The 16105-nt window shown below is 43.0% G+C and overlaps 2 protein-coding genes across 2 annotated transcripts; one reads left to right on the top strand and one right to left on the bottom strand.

Annotated features, from left to right (window-relative positions):
* Positions 1–330: 330 nt before the first annotated feature.
* On the bottom strand, positions 331–4009 carry LOC115126333 (transmembrane emp24 domain-containing protein 2). The gene is made up of 4 exons (XM_029655955.2): positions 3629–4009; positions 2781–2973; positions 2143–2250; positions 331–1986 (listed from the first exon to the last, which is right to left on the bottom strand). Exons 1-4 carry the CDS (start codon positions 3806–3808, stop codon positions 1862–1864), a joined length of 606 nt encoding a protein of 201 aa, XP_029511815.1. The 5' UTR covers positions 3809–4009; the 3' UTR covers positions 331–1861.
* Positions 4010–4111: 102 nt separating this feature from the next.
* LOC115126322 (tyrosine-protein phosphatase non-receptor type 11) lies at positions 4112–15772 on the top strand. The gene is made up of 16 exons (XM_029655939.2): positions 4112–4359; positions 5260–5382; positions 5620–5814; positions 5938–6130; positions 7972–8091; positions 8244–8357; positions 8474–8570; positions 8704–8801; positions 10317–10475; positions 10660–10791; positions 10892–11046; positions 11129–11196; positions 11319–11470; positions 11555–11679; positions 12328–12427; positions 12526–15772. The coding sequence occupies exons 1-15, from the start codon at positions 4346–4348 to the stop codon at positions 12395–12397; spliced, it is 1815 nt and encodes a 604-aa protein (XP_029511799.1). The 5' UTR covers positions 4112–4345; the 3' UTR covers positions 12398–12427; positions 12526–15772.
* Positions 15773–16105: the final 333 nt, after the last annotated feature.

Raw genomic sequence — 16105 nt, 5'->3', positions numbered from 1 at the left:
TAACACATTTGAGAAATGAGTAGGATCTTCATATATAAGGTCATTGAGCAGGATTTTGTTTTCACATGCAAAAGGTAACATTTTTATCGAAAACAATCTGCCTTCCCAATAAAAAGAGGAAGAGATGTTTCTGGGCGACGCATCATGCCGCCTTGAAAACAACATGACCTAGTGGCACACACTGTTTGATTTGAGAAGGGCACTTTTGCTGTTAACGTCACGGGCCAAAGTGGGGTGCCCGGCGGCTCAGCATAACCCCACACCCCAATAGCTGTAAACACATTGTTTAACCAATAAATAAATTGCAAGACAATCAAAAATTAAACAGCATTTTAAAATGTCATTTTTGTTTTAATAAACCTGGATCCACAGACAAGCATCTTTCTTAAAGTTTACAGATCCAGTTAGCAGAATTTCATTGACGTACAGGAGTCACTTGATCTTATTTCTCCTCAGAAGTCACTCCAGTCTCACGGTGACAGTTGTGCCTGAGCTAATCAGATCACGTAAAGTACAAAACAGACTGAGGCATATTCAGTAAGATGCAACATTTATGGTGTTGCAGATAGATATGTAGTGTATAGATTAGACAGACTATACCTACAATTCATCCTCGAACATGTGGAATAAAAAGGCATGTCCATTCTATACATAAACATTTCTACATTCTGAATGTTGCACCCCACTGAATATGCACCAGAAAACTAAAAGGTATGAAATTAGAGACCAACCCAAAACCACAAATTACAACCAGTCTAAAAAAAAGTAGAGGTAACTCCCTAGCCTCAGCAATCATAACATAGCTTCAGACCCCCACCCATAATTTATTACAGTGTTCTTAATTCCTGATTCTCTACACCTACAGGGGTCCAGGGTCTTGTTCCAGCCCAGCTGTACCAATCCTGAATCAACGAATCCAAGGTTAAATTATTATTTGCATCAGGTGTGTTAGTGATGAGCTACAACAAAACCCTGCACACCCAGTGGATCCCCAGAGCCAGGATTGAGGAAGGCTGTCCTACCATAACAAATCTGTGGTGTAATGGGAGTAAAAAGGTTTTCCCTCCACATCCCATACACAAACATTCAGAATGATTATGTGCCATGGATCTATATATGTATAACTCAACAGCAACAAGAGCAAAAACATTGCTTTCAGATATTCCACAGGATACAACATTCTGAAAGTTTCAGATAGAAATATGATATATAAAGCAGACAATTCTTTATTCTAGTCATGTCTATTATGCACAATACATTTCTACTTGAACGTTCTGGGACATTTCACTCTCCTGAACAAGCCCTAAGTATCTCACCTTGAGCGGAAGCATTCTGCATACTGAATATAAACAACTTTGTCAGATCACTTGCAAAGGGGTTCAAATATGGGATACATTCTTCACTGGTACCGTCATCATTGCTTAGCTATCAGTGTGCATCTCTCAAATACATGTCCTGGTTTTGTTACTTTATACAGCCCATCCACTGACAAGATACAGGCAGGCAGGCAGACATACAACCTCGCTAGCTAATGTATGGCTGATCATGCAGTTGATCAAGCTGCATGGAGTAATCCATAACAAATTATTTGCTTCCTCAGTGATGAGAAAATCAAACTTGACATCATCAAATCTAAGATCTTTGAAAGGCCTTGAGTTCAAAACACATGACAGTAACAAGCACATCGATAAGGATGGGAACAAAGGGGTAACAGGGTAAAAAAACAAAAACATAAGAGATCCAATTTGTACTCAGACATTTACTGAAATCTGCCAGTCTTATTTCAAGGTGTGACTGATTCGCCGTCTCTGTGCTGGAGACAACAGTGGAACAGGAAGTCGCAGGGGGAAGGTTTTAGGTGTTACACCACTCGCCGCACTTCGAAGAACCTCTTCAGGTAGTAGATCTGTCCCAAAGTCATGGCCACCAGGACCAAGGCCTCGAAGAATGACCAGAGAACCACCCTGCTGTTCGTGTTGTCATTGACTGGATGGAAAGATAACCATGACTTAAGTTCAAGACTAGCTGTCAGCACTGACACTGCAGCACACACAGAACAATAAAGTGAATGGGTACTTAACCACAGTTCATTCCGACACCATTTGCTTTCACGTGGAATTTCATGTGGTGTGTGTAACTTACTGGCTCTGTGTATCCTCTCCCGGACCTCCATATACTCCTGCTCATGCTTGACTGCTGTCATGGCAACCGCCAGCTCATTGATCATCTCCTCCAGCTTGTTCTGGTGGGCTGTAACAGAACACACAACCAACCAATCAGGATCAGCATAGAATCAACAACATTCTAGTGAAAATTACATGTATGTTACACTGAACACATTAAAAACACTCCACAAAATAACACTATTAGTCCCTGTATTGAATGTGTGAAATCATGCACAACATATTCCATCATCTATTAAAAAAAAAAAAATGTAAAGAGATTTCTCACATCATTCCCAGGCAACATGTACTACCGTAACTAAGTGGTGATTTGTGAACATTAGATTGCACTGGAAAACTCATTCAACTTAGGTTAACGGAAACCGAATGCATTTGGGCAAACATAGCTTCAGATGAGGCCTGAACCCTACCATCCCAACTCTCTCCACCTGGGGGAAGGGGAAAACAGTCCAGCACAGTCAAGAGGATGGAGAGAAAAGAGAACAATAGCATCATAAAGAAAAGAGAAATAATGTGAAAACAGAAGTGATCATCCATTAAGGCAATTAACAAATGATTAAGAATAGAGCTTAATTCACACACACAAATAAAGCTTACCTTCCGTCTCCATGTCCTGTCCCTTGGGTGCCTCTCCGATATCGATGGTGAACATGATGATCTTTGGTGTCATGGTGGACATCTTGTTGCTGAAGCAGAACTTGTAGGTCCCGTCCATGTGAGCTGCTACAGAGTATTTCCCACTGGACTCTCTGTCACCTTTGTAGATCTGCTTGTCATCAGGTCCTGTTATCTACATAGGAGACAATATCATACAAATAATTGACAACTCATGGTGCAACATTGTGGTGTGCTGTCGTTCTAACCAAGATTTAAAAAATATTCTGGACCATTGTAGCAACAAATATATATTTCATTCATTGGTTGGGGGATCGCGGTGGTCGGCACCACACGGTAGCAAACACTTTACATATTGATACTTTTATAATCCGCCTAAAAGATGGATCTCAATTGCATTTACAGCAATTCCCAACTATCTGGTGGTGAATGCATGTGGTGGAGCAGTGTTGTTAAAGAAATGGAAGGGGGCTGTTTCTCAAGTTCTGTCATTCAAACAGCTGTCAGTTTGACAGCTAGTAACGTTAGTCAACAATACACTTCCTGGCTGTATCATTCATGAACAGATCAGTCACTTAATAGTTATTTACCAATTTAGCTAACAATTTATAAAACAGGCAGTGGGTTGACTTTAAACTATACAAAACATGGCTAGCCTTTAAAAAATAACTATGACTGGCTTGTGGTGAGCAATTAAGCTAAATAGCTAGTTAGTTAGCCATATCCGCTAACGTTAGCTAGCTACTCCCCACCTTCTTTGCGGAAGTGACAAGTGAAATCAAATCCATAAGAAAAAATAAATCCATAAGAAAGACCAAATGTAATCTCACCTCAACGTCAATGTCCAAAAAGCCTCCCTCTGCAACTTCAAACATTAGGCCCATCTTGGTTCCCGAGTTGACCCTCTCATGGAAGCACTCATCGGCATGAGCGTCTATGCTAACAAAGTAGCCGGACGCTGTGGAGAACAAGACCGCAAAAAGGACAACGATCTCTGAAGCAGTGAACATGTTTATGTTTTAGCTAGCGTTACGTAACGATTGTAGATTCTCTGTATTCCCACGATTTCAAACCCACCCTAAAAGTGCACATGTATCGTATCAGGAGGCTCAGAACAAGCACAAATTATAGAGGGTGAGATTGGAAACTTCCTTGCTAGCAGGCTAGCTTTCAGGTAGACTGCCACGTAAGAATTTAAACGGGAAGTAGCGAGGTTCATATTTTCACAGAACTAAGCGATTTAAAAATCGGCCATCCATTCCCCTTACAGCGCGTGCGCAAACTGAAAATGTATGTTGTGTCGCGTGTCTGGTGACGTTTCAACAGTCGACTCGTTCTGAAGCCTCCAGGGCCGAGGCCTAGGTAATTTTTGTTGTTGTGAAAAATTTCCAACCAATGTCCATTTTTTTGTGCCCGTTTGGAGCGGGGTCTGGACCTTATGAGGCATTTTCGCTGGGGGTAGACTGCGGAAGAAAACCACAATAGTTGTAAAAGCCAGCAAGTTGAAGGAACTAACGTCAGCGCGAGGAAATAAAGATTGAAAAAATATGACATCTCGGAGGTAACGTAAGCCTTAATAAGGACTGATCATGGAAAACAATCTGATGATAGTAGTTAGCTAGGTAACTAGCCTATCGGCTAACGTTAGCCTAGAACTGTTTACACTTACAAGATTATCCCAGTGATTTAATGCATACATGTGATACTCAGTTAACGACCTAATAATAAAAGTCGTATTTGTCAAGGATGTGCCTTGTCGGTGTTTTAGAGTCAGCGTAGTAGTAGTAGTAGTAGTAGTAAGCTAGCTAAGTAAGTTCTTCATTGGGCAATTACAATGGGCATCTGTGAAATTGAAGCTACCTTTTTGAATGTGCACTCATTTTAAAAGATATCTGCCCAGGATATGCGGTTCAATGCATCTGGTTCAGTTTGGAGGACAGGCTTGTTATTCAGAAAGATACCCAACATAACTATAGACTGTAAATAAATATATATTTAATATCCCTCACTTCTCTCATGCAATTTTTTCTGATAAATCAGGATTTCCTGATCATTCTCACATCCTTTAATTATACATCATTGACCCTCCCCCCAAATCAATATCTTCTTTCTTCAGAATGACATTGTTGTGCCAATGACATTCCTGAATACAGACTATATTCAGGCCACATATGTTCTCTAGGCTAGGCTACCAGTGATCTCTGTGATTTATGACTGCTTGTTATCTCCCCAAGGGTAAGTCAAGGGCCCTGAACCCAGCTGGGTAGATGACTCACTGGCATTTACAATAGAGTTATGATGAAATCCAAATAAAAGTCTAGACAGGACAAGGGCAGGTACCTTGATGTTTAAGCTGGTCATGGATGTGGTGTAGTCCACAAATCTGTGAATTTATGCTGTGTCACCTATTACTTCAAATGCACTTAACTAGCTAGTTTACCTGTGATGTTGTGGTTTTTAGGTGGTTCCACCCCAATATCACGGGGGTGGAGGCTGAGAATCTGCTGCTGACACGGGGGGTGGACGGGAGCTTCCTGGCCCGACCCAGCAAGAGCAACCCTGGAGACTTCACCCTCTCTGTCAGGTGAGTTACTGTAGCACCAGACACTAGAGCTACTGTAGGCTGGGTTGACACTGATATATAAAAAAGGAGTCTATTTAGTTTAGTTACGCCTAAAGCATACAAAGTAAACAAGAAAATGCTTTCCCCATTTATATTGTATTATAAATGATTAGGCAAATTGAAGATAACATTTCACCATCGCCTGGGTGGTGGGGGTTCATATTTCCCTTTCTATTATTCCCGTGTTCCCCTGGGCAGACGTAACGGAGCTGTCACCCATATTAAGATCCAGAACACAGGGGATTACTATGACCTGTACGGGGGGGAGAAGTTTGCCACCCTGGCTGAGCTGGTTCAGTACTACATGGAGCACCACGGCCAACTCAAGGAGAAGAATGGAGATGTCATCGAGCTCAAATACCCCCTCAACTGTGCTGACCCCACCTCTGAGAGGTGAACACTGACACGGACACAACATGCGTGTTTGTCTCTTGTTTGTCTGTGTGTGTAGCCTGCGTGTCAGTTCGTCAGTAGAGTTCTTTAAACTGTATTTCTCTCTGTGTGCGTGTGTCCCAGGTGGTTCCATGGTCACCTGTCAGGCCGCGAGGCTGAGAAGCTGCTGACAGAGAAGGGGAAAAACGGTAGTTTCCTGGTCAGAGAGAGCCAGAGCCACCCTGGAGACTTCGTTCTGTCCGTCCGTACCGGTGACGACAAGACAGACAGCAGCGATGGCAAGCCTAAGGTCACGCACGTCATGATCCGCTGCCAGGTATAGTATTATTCATTATTTTTGTGCTTTGCTCCTTCCCTCCCCCCTCGTTCAAAACAGGGTTCGCGTCCTTGGACTGTTGTAAATTAGGTTTTAGAGGTGAATGGTGTTGAATGTCAATATTTGTTACATAATGAGTGCCACATACCAATGGGCAGAAGTTGGGATACTATAAGTGGCCTGGAATGTTGTCATAAGTTTGTGATACTGACATAAATACGGATAAGGGATATTACTGGCATACTGTATGACCTGTTTGTCTGGCCTTGAGTTTACAGAGAGCTGAGAACTAAAGGAGTGATAATGTGGCCTTGGATGTGGCATATGCCACGGATACACTACATGATATCTCCGGCAGCGTTTGGAACTGCCGACCGGCGGTCAAGAACAGCGAGTTCATCTCAACCTTTGCTGCCCTTCAGTCCCTTGACTTTTTGGCCCTGATTTAACCTATGCCTATTTAACTAGGCATGTTAGTTAAGAACAAATTCTTATTTTACAATGATGGCCTACCCTCTGCCAAACCTTCGCCTAACCCGGACGACGCTGGGCCAATTGTGCGTCGTCCCATGGCGCTCCCGATCACGGCCGGTTGTGATACAGATCAGGATCGAACCAGGGTCTGTAGTGAAGCGGTGCCTTAGACCGCTGTGCCACTCTGGAGCCCCTTAATGATGGAGACATGGATCACCCCAGAGAACACTGCTACTCCAGCTGCTCTTTCTTAATCTGGCTACGTGTTCTCTCATAGTAATTTGGCTCCATCATATCCTCACCTGGTCTCTCCTATCATTGCTATGTGGCTGCCACTCAAAAACGTTTCTCTTTCCCCATTCTGACACCCAGGTGGCGACAAGCATCTCTGCGTGCCTGGCCGATACCTCAGCTTGGATGTCGTCCCACCACCTCACGTTTAACCTTGACAAGACAGGGCTCCTCTTCCTCCTGGGGAAGGCATTCCTGCTCCGAGACCTCTCCATCACGGTTGACAACTCCACAGTGTCCCCCTCACAGAGTGAAAAGATCCTTGGCGTGACTCCTGCAGGTTCATGCTCTACAACATCCGTAGTATACGACCTTACTTCACACAGAAAGCGGTGCAGGTCCTAATCCAGGAACTTGTCATCTCCCGTCTGGACTACTGCAACTTGCTGTTGGCTGGGCTCCTCGTTTGTGCCATCAAACCCCTGTAACTTATTCAGAACGCCGCAGCCTGCCTAGTGTTTAACCTTCCTAAGTTCTCCCATGTCACCCCGCTCCTCTGCACACTCCACTGGCTTCCAATCGAAGCTTGCATCCACGACAAGACCATGGTACTTGCCTACGGAGCAGCAAGAGTAGCTGCCCCTCCCTACCTTCAGGCTATGCTCAAACCCTACACCCCATCCCGAGTACTCCGTTCTGCCACCTCAGTTCTCTTGGCCCTCCCACCCGCCTACCCCGGACAAAGCTCTTCTCTGTCCTGGCACCCCAATGGTGGAATCAGCTTCCCCCTGAAGCTAGGACAGCAGAGCCCCTGCCCATCTACTGAAAACATCTGAAACCCTACCTCTTCAAAGAGTATCTTAAATAATTCCCCCGCCCCCCCCACAAAAAAAAGCACAGACTTTGCTGATGGCTTTGCTGATTTTTCCTTTATTGAGGAAAAATGGACTTACTATTACTGAGATATGTGGTTGTCCCATCTAGTTATTTGAATATTAATGCACTAACTGTAAGTCACTCTGGATAAGAGCGTCTGCTAAATGACAAAAGGTTATTTGACTATTTTGAACATTTCCATATCTCATATCATCCTAATGGGATCATCACCAGTAAGTTCTGTTTTTTGTGTTCCTCAGCATGACCTGAAGTATGACGTGGGTGGAGGAGAGAAATTTGATTCTCTGACAGACCTGGTAGAGCACTATAAGAAGAACCCCATGGTGGAGACACTGGGCACGGTGCTGCAACTCAAACAGGTGTTTATACAGCTGGGTGTCGCTGTCAGATCTCATTCCCCAGATCTTGATAACTGTACTAATCACACCCAAGGCCCTTTTTGTCTTTCAGAAGCATTAATAAGAGCCATTGATTTCTTGTGTTTCTAAACTTGTGTATGTTCTTTACCTAGCCCCTGAACACCACTCGTATCAACGCAGCGGAGATCGAGAGTAGAGTGAGAGAGCTTAGTAAACTGGCCGAGGCCACGGACAAGGTCAAACAGGGCTTCTGGGAAGAGTTTGAGGTAAACTAACGCGTCATTGCATTTCAAAATATATATTTAATGCAGTATTGTTCTCATGTCAGGAAAGGTTTTTATACAGTTATACATCCTAAGCTATATATTCTACGCCCTCCCAGACTTTGCAGCAGCAGGAGTGTAAGCTGCTATACAGCCGCAAGGAGGGACAGAGAGCAGAGAACAAGAACAAGAACCGATACAAGAACATTCTTCCCTGTGAGAACACACACGCACCCTCCCCTATCAAATATCACCATTGCCTGACCACCCTGTTGTTGCCGTATGCATAGCCTGGATATGAGTTAGTCTGATTCAAATCGTGTCTCTCTCTCCTCCCTGTCTCCTCTAGTTGATCACACTCGTGTGGTGCTGAACGATGGGGATGGATCTGAGGCTGGTTCTGACTATATCAATGCTAATCTCATCATGGTAGTAACGGACGTCATGGTAGGCAAGACAAACTTATTTTCACGATTTCAGTTATGTCATTAAAATCGATTGATCCTAGCACGTTTTTGGGCTCATTCAGTCGTTTTTACCTGATTTGAAGAATCGTGTTGAAAAAAATCATGTTTAAAGTACCATTTATAGTCCTAAAACACAGGTTGACAGTGATACTGTTGCTGTTCCCTATTGTCCTATGTATTTGTGATTTATAGCCTAGTGTCAGCACTGGTTTTAAATGTACAAATTCATCATCTATATGCTGAAATAAGTCGGATACGTTGAAGACCAAGACATAAAAATAACTCCCGACAAACAGGAGTGTTCAGAATACTTGTATTTTCCATCATTATTAACATAACTGCTCTCACACCAATATTTCACTTCGGACTGAAATTGATTAGCTTGTTCTACTTTAATCAGTAGCGCACGCAAATTGATCACTCTGATCGATATTGTATTAAAATCAATGGAACTTGGACAATAACCACGGCGACATGTACCGTTTTGCGCTCTTCTAAAAGACTAACCACAACGAACTTGGGTATGCTACGTATACCTTTCGATAGATGAGAGCCTGTAGTAGCCACTTATCAACTAGATGGCCAATTTGAAAATGGGGAAACGCAACACTTTTTTTTTGACTGGATTATTTCAACGAATCGTCACCTCACCGGTAGTTCAAATGACATTTATCTGTATCATTTGAGTTTGAAAATTACCACAGTGTTCCAAGTCCCGCGAAAGGACAGGCGCGTATGATCGAAATCAACAGCACCTAACCAAAGACGTGAATCTGTTTTTAAATCAATCGATTTAGTATCGTCTTGTTAATATAAAAGTTTATAGTCATCATCACCAATCTGAGGTAAAAAAGGATGTGTAATTCCACACGATGAAAAAGCAAACCTGTGTAAGGTAGTAACACAAACGTTCAATATTTGGGAAATTGGCTCCATGTCAAATTTTTCTACGGCAAAATAATGAAAATGTGTAATGGCAAAAATTATTTAACATGTCAATTTAAGATGATAGTATATGTTGCCCACTCACAAACTATTGCAATAATTACATCTGTTTCTCACTATATGAGCCATTTGGAGAGTTTTATAATGCTCTTAAACACAATTTAACCCTGGCGCTCTAGACTAAAGCTTCTATAGTGTCTGTGCAGCAGGCGGAACCTTTGACGTCCTCAAACATGGTAAACTCACTTTATCCTCAGGACCCACACCTGTCAGACACAGTAAATGACTTAGACTCAGCTCTATTTCAAACAGTCTGTGACAGCTCTACAAAATGCTTCTGCAAGCTTACCGTACCAGTTTGTGCTGTAGCTTGTCTTTAAAAATAATAATAATAATAATTAAATGTGTGTGGAGTGTACTGCTAGCTGACCGATGTGTGCTACTTTAGTTTGCGCGTAGTCTGCTTCCCTCTGTCACCGTGTGTTCCAATCCGCACTACATTCAACACAGCTCCCGTCTCTGTAGAACTCGGTGTTCTTTCTCTCTCTAGCCGGAGTTGGAGTCCAAGTGTAACAGCACCAAGCCGAAGAAGTCGTACATCGCCACGCAGGGCTGTCTACAGAACACCATCAGTGACTTCTGGAGGATGGTGTTCCAGGAGAATTCCCGGGTCATCGTCATGACTACCAAGGAGGTGGAGAGAGGAAAGGTAACTGGCTGACTGGGTCTCCATTCCCGAGCATCTCTGAAAAAACCAGGAGGCCTGTTTCGTAGGTTTATCAGTGTGCATTTTTTTCCCGGAGGTTTTGGAGCAGGAGTATTGAAGTGAATAGACGCACGTTTTCTATTTGTATGTTTGATTTGATCGCCATTTGTGTGTCATTTCCCTGCAGAGTAAGTGTGTGAAGTACTGGCCAGACATGTCAGCTCTGAAGGAGTATGGAATCATGCGTGTCCGCAACGTCAAAGAGACGTCCGCTCACGACTACATCCTGCGAGAACTCAAACTGTCCAAGGTCGGACAGGTGAGAGGAGAGGGCTGCGTTTTTTTGGAAGTGCACCGTACGGGTGTGTGTTGACTGTGTGTGAGCATGCGTGATACTTAAAAATGTGTTTGTGTTCCAGGGTAACACAGAGCGGACAGTGTGGCAGTACCATTTCAGAGCGTGGCCGGACCATGGTGTCCCTACAGACCCCGGGGGTGTTCTGGACTTCCTAGAGGAGGTCAACCTCAAACAGGAGAGCATTCTAGAGGCAGGACCCATAGTGGTGCACTGCAGGTACACACGAGCACACAAACGCACGCACACACACGAGACAGTTGTGTGTATTGTTGCCATCTAATTCTCTCTCTCTCTCCAGTGCTGGTATCGGGCGGACAGGAACGTTCATAGTGATTGACATCCTCATTGATGTCATCAGGGAAAAAGGTGAGTGCAAATGCGTCATCTATTTGTGCTTGATGAGATGGTCTCCATAAAGAAAGTTCCGCTTCGTTCAGACCCCGTAGGTGGTCTGTGTCTGCTGTATAACCTCTTCTGTGACTCCGTAGGAGTGGACTGTGACATAGACGTTCCTAAGAGCATCCAGATGGTTCGTTCCCAGCGGTCTGGGATGGTTCAGACTGAGGCCCAGTACAGGTTCATCTACATGGCTGTCCAGCACTACATAGAGACACTGCAGAGACGCATAGAGGAGGAACAGGTGTGTGTGTGTCCATGTGTATGTCAGTATGAGTGGTCGTAGAAGTATTTCTCTAACCTTCTCCTTTCCGTCTGTCTTTAACAGAAGAGTAAGATAAAGGGGAGGGAGTACACCAACATTAAGTATTCTCTATCTGACCTGACGGGTGGAGACCAGCTGCAGAGCCCTCTGCCTCCCTGCACCCCCAGCCCCACCCCCAACTGCACAGAGTGAGTACCTACTCACAACCAGTTGTGGGGGAAAAGTGCCCAATTGTCATACTTGAGTAAAAGTGAAGATATCTTAATAGAAAATGACTCGAGTAAAAATGAAAGTCACCCTAAAATACTACTTGTGTAAAATCTAATTATTTACCTTTTAAATATACTTAAGTATTAAATGTAAATGTCATTTCTAAAATATACTTAAGTATCAAAAGTAAAACTATAAATCCTCTCAAATTCCTTATATTAAGCAAACGTTATAAAAAAATTTTTATTTACAGATAGCCAGGGGCACAGTCCAACACTCGGACATAATTTACAAATGAAGCATGATGACCAGGGATGTTCTCTTGATAGAAGAATTGGACCATTTTCCTGTCCTGCTAAGAATTCAAAATGTCTAGAGTACTTTTGGGGTGTCAGGGAAAATATATGAAGTTGTCAAATATGAATAGTAAAGTACAGATACCCCAAAACACTACTTGATTAGTACTTTAAAGGTTGTTTTTTTAAAGTAGTTTTTACTATTACCAGCTACTATACTCAAGCTAACACTTAGCTAGTCAGTTTCAATTGAGAAATACCTTGACTGATGCGTTTCTCTGTCTGTGGTTTGTATGTGTTTTTTCTTTTTTTCCCTGCGTGTGTGTATAGGATGAGGGAGGACAGCTCTAGAGTGTATGAGAACGTCGGTCTGATGCAGCAGCAGAAGAGCTACAGATGAGATTCACCTTTGACCCCAACGCTGTCCCAGGTAAATACAGGAACTGTGTCTTGAGTTCATTTTGCGGTTGTTACTTTTTTTTGTTATAAAGGACCGGAATTCTCTCTCTCTCCCTCTGTCCCTCTCAGGAATCTGTTAAATTTTTGTTGCCAGCTGCACCTGAACACCTGAGACGTGATCACGATGACTACACGGAAAAGAAGAAAACGTAAAATAACGAAAAACAAAAATCTTAGAGAGGTCTGAGAGAACCGAGACTAACGGAGGGTTTTTTGTTCCCTTCCTCCTCCTCTGCTCCTTATCCTCGTCCGCCCTTTCTCTCCAGGAACAGTAGCCCTCTAGTCCCCTAAACCACTGTGATTATCTGGAGAGCCCTAACGAGCTTAATGACAGAACTTAATAACAAGCCTAAAGCCCTAAACTTAACCTCAGCCTGAGTTTAGACCTTCTCAGACCAGACCCAGGCTGCTCTGTTCTCAGCTCACTAGAGGGAGAATAACCTAGCTTACCTGTTCTGTTTGTCATTATTCCACCCTCTCTTTTTGGCATGAATTTTTCTTCTGTCTTATTTCTTATTAACCAAAGGAAAGAAATGCATTGATCGTTTGTTTATTGGGAAGTAGTGAGATGAGTGAGCCCTTCTCAGATTTGAGAAAAAAGGCCTGTGCCAAAATGGTTTCATCCAACATCTCGGCCAACAGTGGTCTCCCTCTGCCCGGTTAAACCAGAGTGTGGGGGGGGACACTGTTTGCAGAGAAAAAAGGGATACTTCCAGTGGTAATGTTGTTTTCATTTTTTTGTATCATGTTTTCTGTTACCGAAGGAAGAATTCTGGGTATTGTAGTGATGTTATTTTTTAAATCTTCACCCCCCTCAAACTAGAGTCCCAATAACTTCCCAGTGGATTTCTATTCAGGATGTTGGGGAGGATTTTTTTGTTGTCTTTTTAAAGGCATATTTTTTGATTTATTTTTATTACATGTTTTTGTTGACATGTTTTTGTTGTTGCCACAGTGATACTCAGTCTCCCTTGGTTACCATTCCCAAACTCGCACCCGATGTCCTTAACGCCGCATTCACATAGCACCGCAACAGCTACAGCACAAGCCTTGTACCTTGGGTGGAATTGGCGGCTAGAACTCCCAGGGTGCCTTCTGTTCCCACTAAGCACTAATGTGGGGTCTGAGGGTTGTTTCTGGAGGTGTGGTCGCCTCGCCCCATACTGTTCGTAAGTGCTGTTATAACAACGAACAGAAGAGTTGTCTACAGCCCTGACAGTGGGGGACGAGATTAGAGGTAGGGTGCTTCCTCCCAGGCGCTTCTGTTCCAATGTTACTGTGGAAACTGTTTCAGAGTTTCTGGGGTAACTTGTTGTTTATGCCAGTCCGCCTAGCAACATGCATCGCCACTGAGATGCGGCTGCCCCAAAAAGTTTTACGTTATTTCTTTTTTCAACAAACATAATGATACTATTGCATTTTGTGTTTTTTTTCTTTTTCTGTTCTTTTTAAAGATGAATGCCTATTGTGTACTTTTGAAGCACCACATAAACTTAATTTTCTCGGTTTCGAGAAGCTACCGCACATTTTTGATTTCTGGCCATTTTAGTTTTCATTGTCGTGGTTGCCATGGAAACTACAGGTCCACTGTTGGTTGGCCGGATTTAACTTGATAGGTTAAAAGGAGTGCCTGGTCACTCTCTCTCACAGACACACACACACACAATTGCAATCAGCTACAATTCCTTTGTTCTACATTTGTGTTTCACGGTTGAACATGCAGTTTCAGTCTCTGTTTATTATTTTGCTAGGTGCATCACACTAAACCACATTACTTTCTCGATCTGTTGTCCATATGAAACTAAGTGCTTATTGTCGACTACAGTATTCTGGAAAGGGTTGTTCCCAGGTTGATATATTAATTTAATATATGTGTTTTGTATGTACATTATTACCATGATAAAGTATCTACCCATTTCATTTCAAATGTGTAACATAACGTTAGCTTTTTCGCCAACACGCCTCCCCTTCTACACATTTGATTACTGTTTAAAGGTTTTTTTTACGTTTTTTTTTTTTTACATTGCAGCTCGTTTCCTATATAGTGCAGTGCACTGTTAATGGCCAGAGCCTTATGAGGCCAGAAGTAGTAACCTATATAGTGCAGTGCACTGTTAATGGCCAGAGCCTTATGAGGCCAGAGGTAGTAACCTATATAGGAAATATGGTGCCATTTCAGATCAGCCCTTTGGGTAATGCAGGGAGGGTTGAGGAGGAAGTTGTGATATTCTGTATGTCCAGGGTTATGTTCTCATTCATCCCCCTTTTCCCTAAAGTGTGCACTTGTTCACTCCCCCTCGTTGTATTTAAAAAATATATTGGATTGGTCTGTGTAAGTTTGCTGTCTTGGCGATGAGGGAGGTCTAGAATGTTCCTTTTCTCAGCCTCTCTGGGGCTCCAGGTACAAGTTACCCCTAAGCACTGATCTAGGATCAGCTTTGCCGCCCCAAGACCTAAGCTTGACCATTCGGAGGAAACCTATTTAACTGACTAGATCAATGTCTAAGGGCAACTTCATCCTATTCTGGGGAGTTGTTCTTCTGAATGGTTAGTTTGTTTCTCTCCTTTGACTGAGTTCGGGGATCCTTAGTATCTACTGTGCTGTGTGTCGTGAGCCCGTTCATTGTACTGTAGGGTGTGTTTGTCGAACACTAGTCTGTGGCGTGCTTCTGGTGTTTATGTATCGTGGTGTGTTAGGATTTGTGTGGGTGTGTGAGAAAGGGTGTGTGCGTGAGAGAGGGTGCGTGTCCAGAGAATACTGGTGTTTCAGCTGCCTGCTCCTCGATGCCTGGCCATCTCTTCTGGATTCTGTTTTCCTCTGATCACGATGAAATGGCTTTTTTCCCCCTTGTTTCCTGTTTTGTTTCTGTCACGTAAAGCGTTTACATGCATAGATATGCCTCCCTATGCATATGCATTACATGTGTTGGTTATACTCTGAGAAACCAGTGCTCTTCAGTCTCACCTCCATACTTAACCTGAAAACACTTTAATGTGAACTTCTGTCAACCCTGACAGCATACAACAAAAAAAAAGGAAAAATGTTCAACTCAATGCAAACAAACGAAACAAACTATATTTTTTAACTTGTATATTGTACATTAATATCTTGTAGAGGAGAATGTACTTACTAAACATATCTAATTGCCAATAAGATGAACTGTCTGTGTAATCTAATAGCTCTCTACCCTGTGTCGTGGAGTTGGAGCTTTCTCACAAAGCTTAAGAGGTTTATCGTATTGTATTTCATTGCAGGTAACCTGGGTAACTTCCTTGATAACGATAATAAACGGCAATGCTCATGCCTCAAAACGTCTCCCTCCTGTTGTTATTGGCACTGCAATGAATAGAAAGCCATCACACTGCGCAGTCAGTCAGTTACACACACTGATTTAAAGAGTTAAAGACGTCAAGCGTCCCTTATGCATTTTCAAGGATGTCATTTTCGGTTGGGGCTCATTCTTACAGCACCATGCAGCTAAGTTGATGAAGCCCCCAGCTAAGTGGCGGTGTAGTGCCAGCACCAGAGGTCTGACCAAGGTGCATTCATTAAAGAAACAGCACCTTGATGCTAAAGCATGTTGGCTTTTAATGATAAAATAGCACTTTCCGCTAATTATTTCCTCAGAGCTGCTGAGTACAGCACAGT

Source organism: Oncorhynchus nerka, linkage group LG4 (genome assembly GCF_034236695.1).
Source record: "Oncorhynchus nerka isolate Pitt River linkage group LG4, Oner_Uvic_2.0, whole genome shotgun sequence".
Taxonomy (NCBI): Eukaryota; Metazoa; Chordata; class Actinopteri; order Salmoniformes; family Salmonidae; genus Oncorhynchus; species Oncorhynchus nerka.
This window is presented reverse-complemented; position numbering and strand designations above follow the sequence as displayed.

Excerpts from the sequence above, each read along its gene's own strand:
- LOC115126333 (XM_029655955.2), bottom strand. The coding sequence starts at position 3,808 with ATGTTCACTGCTTCAGAGATCGTTGTCCTTTTTGCGGTCTTGTTCTCC. Across the intron at positions 2,251-2,780 it reads ACAGGACATGGAGACGGAAG|CCCACCAGAACAAGCTGGAG; the intron begins GTAAGCTTTATT and ends GTTCTGTTACAG. Across the intron at positions 1,987-2,142 it reads GGAGAGGATACACAGAGCCA|TCAATGACAACACGAACAGC; the intron begins GTAAGTTACACA and ends CTTTCCATCCAG.
- LOC115126322 (XM_029655939.2), top strand. Across the intron at positions 5,815-5,937 it reads GCTGACCCCACCTCTGAGAG|GTGGTTCCATGGTCACCTGT; the intron begins GTGAACACTGAC and ends CGTGTGTCCCAG. Across the intron at positions 6,131-7,971 it reads ACGTCATGATCCGCTGCCAG|CATGACCTGAAGTATGACGT; the intron begins GTATAGTATTAT and ends TGTGTTCCTCAG.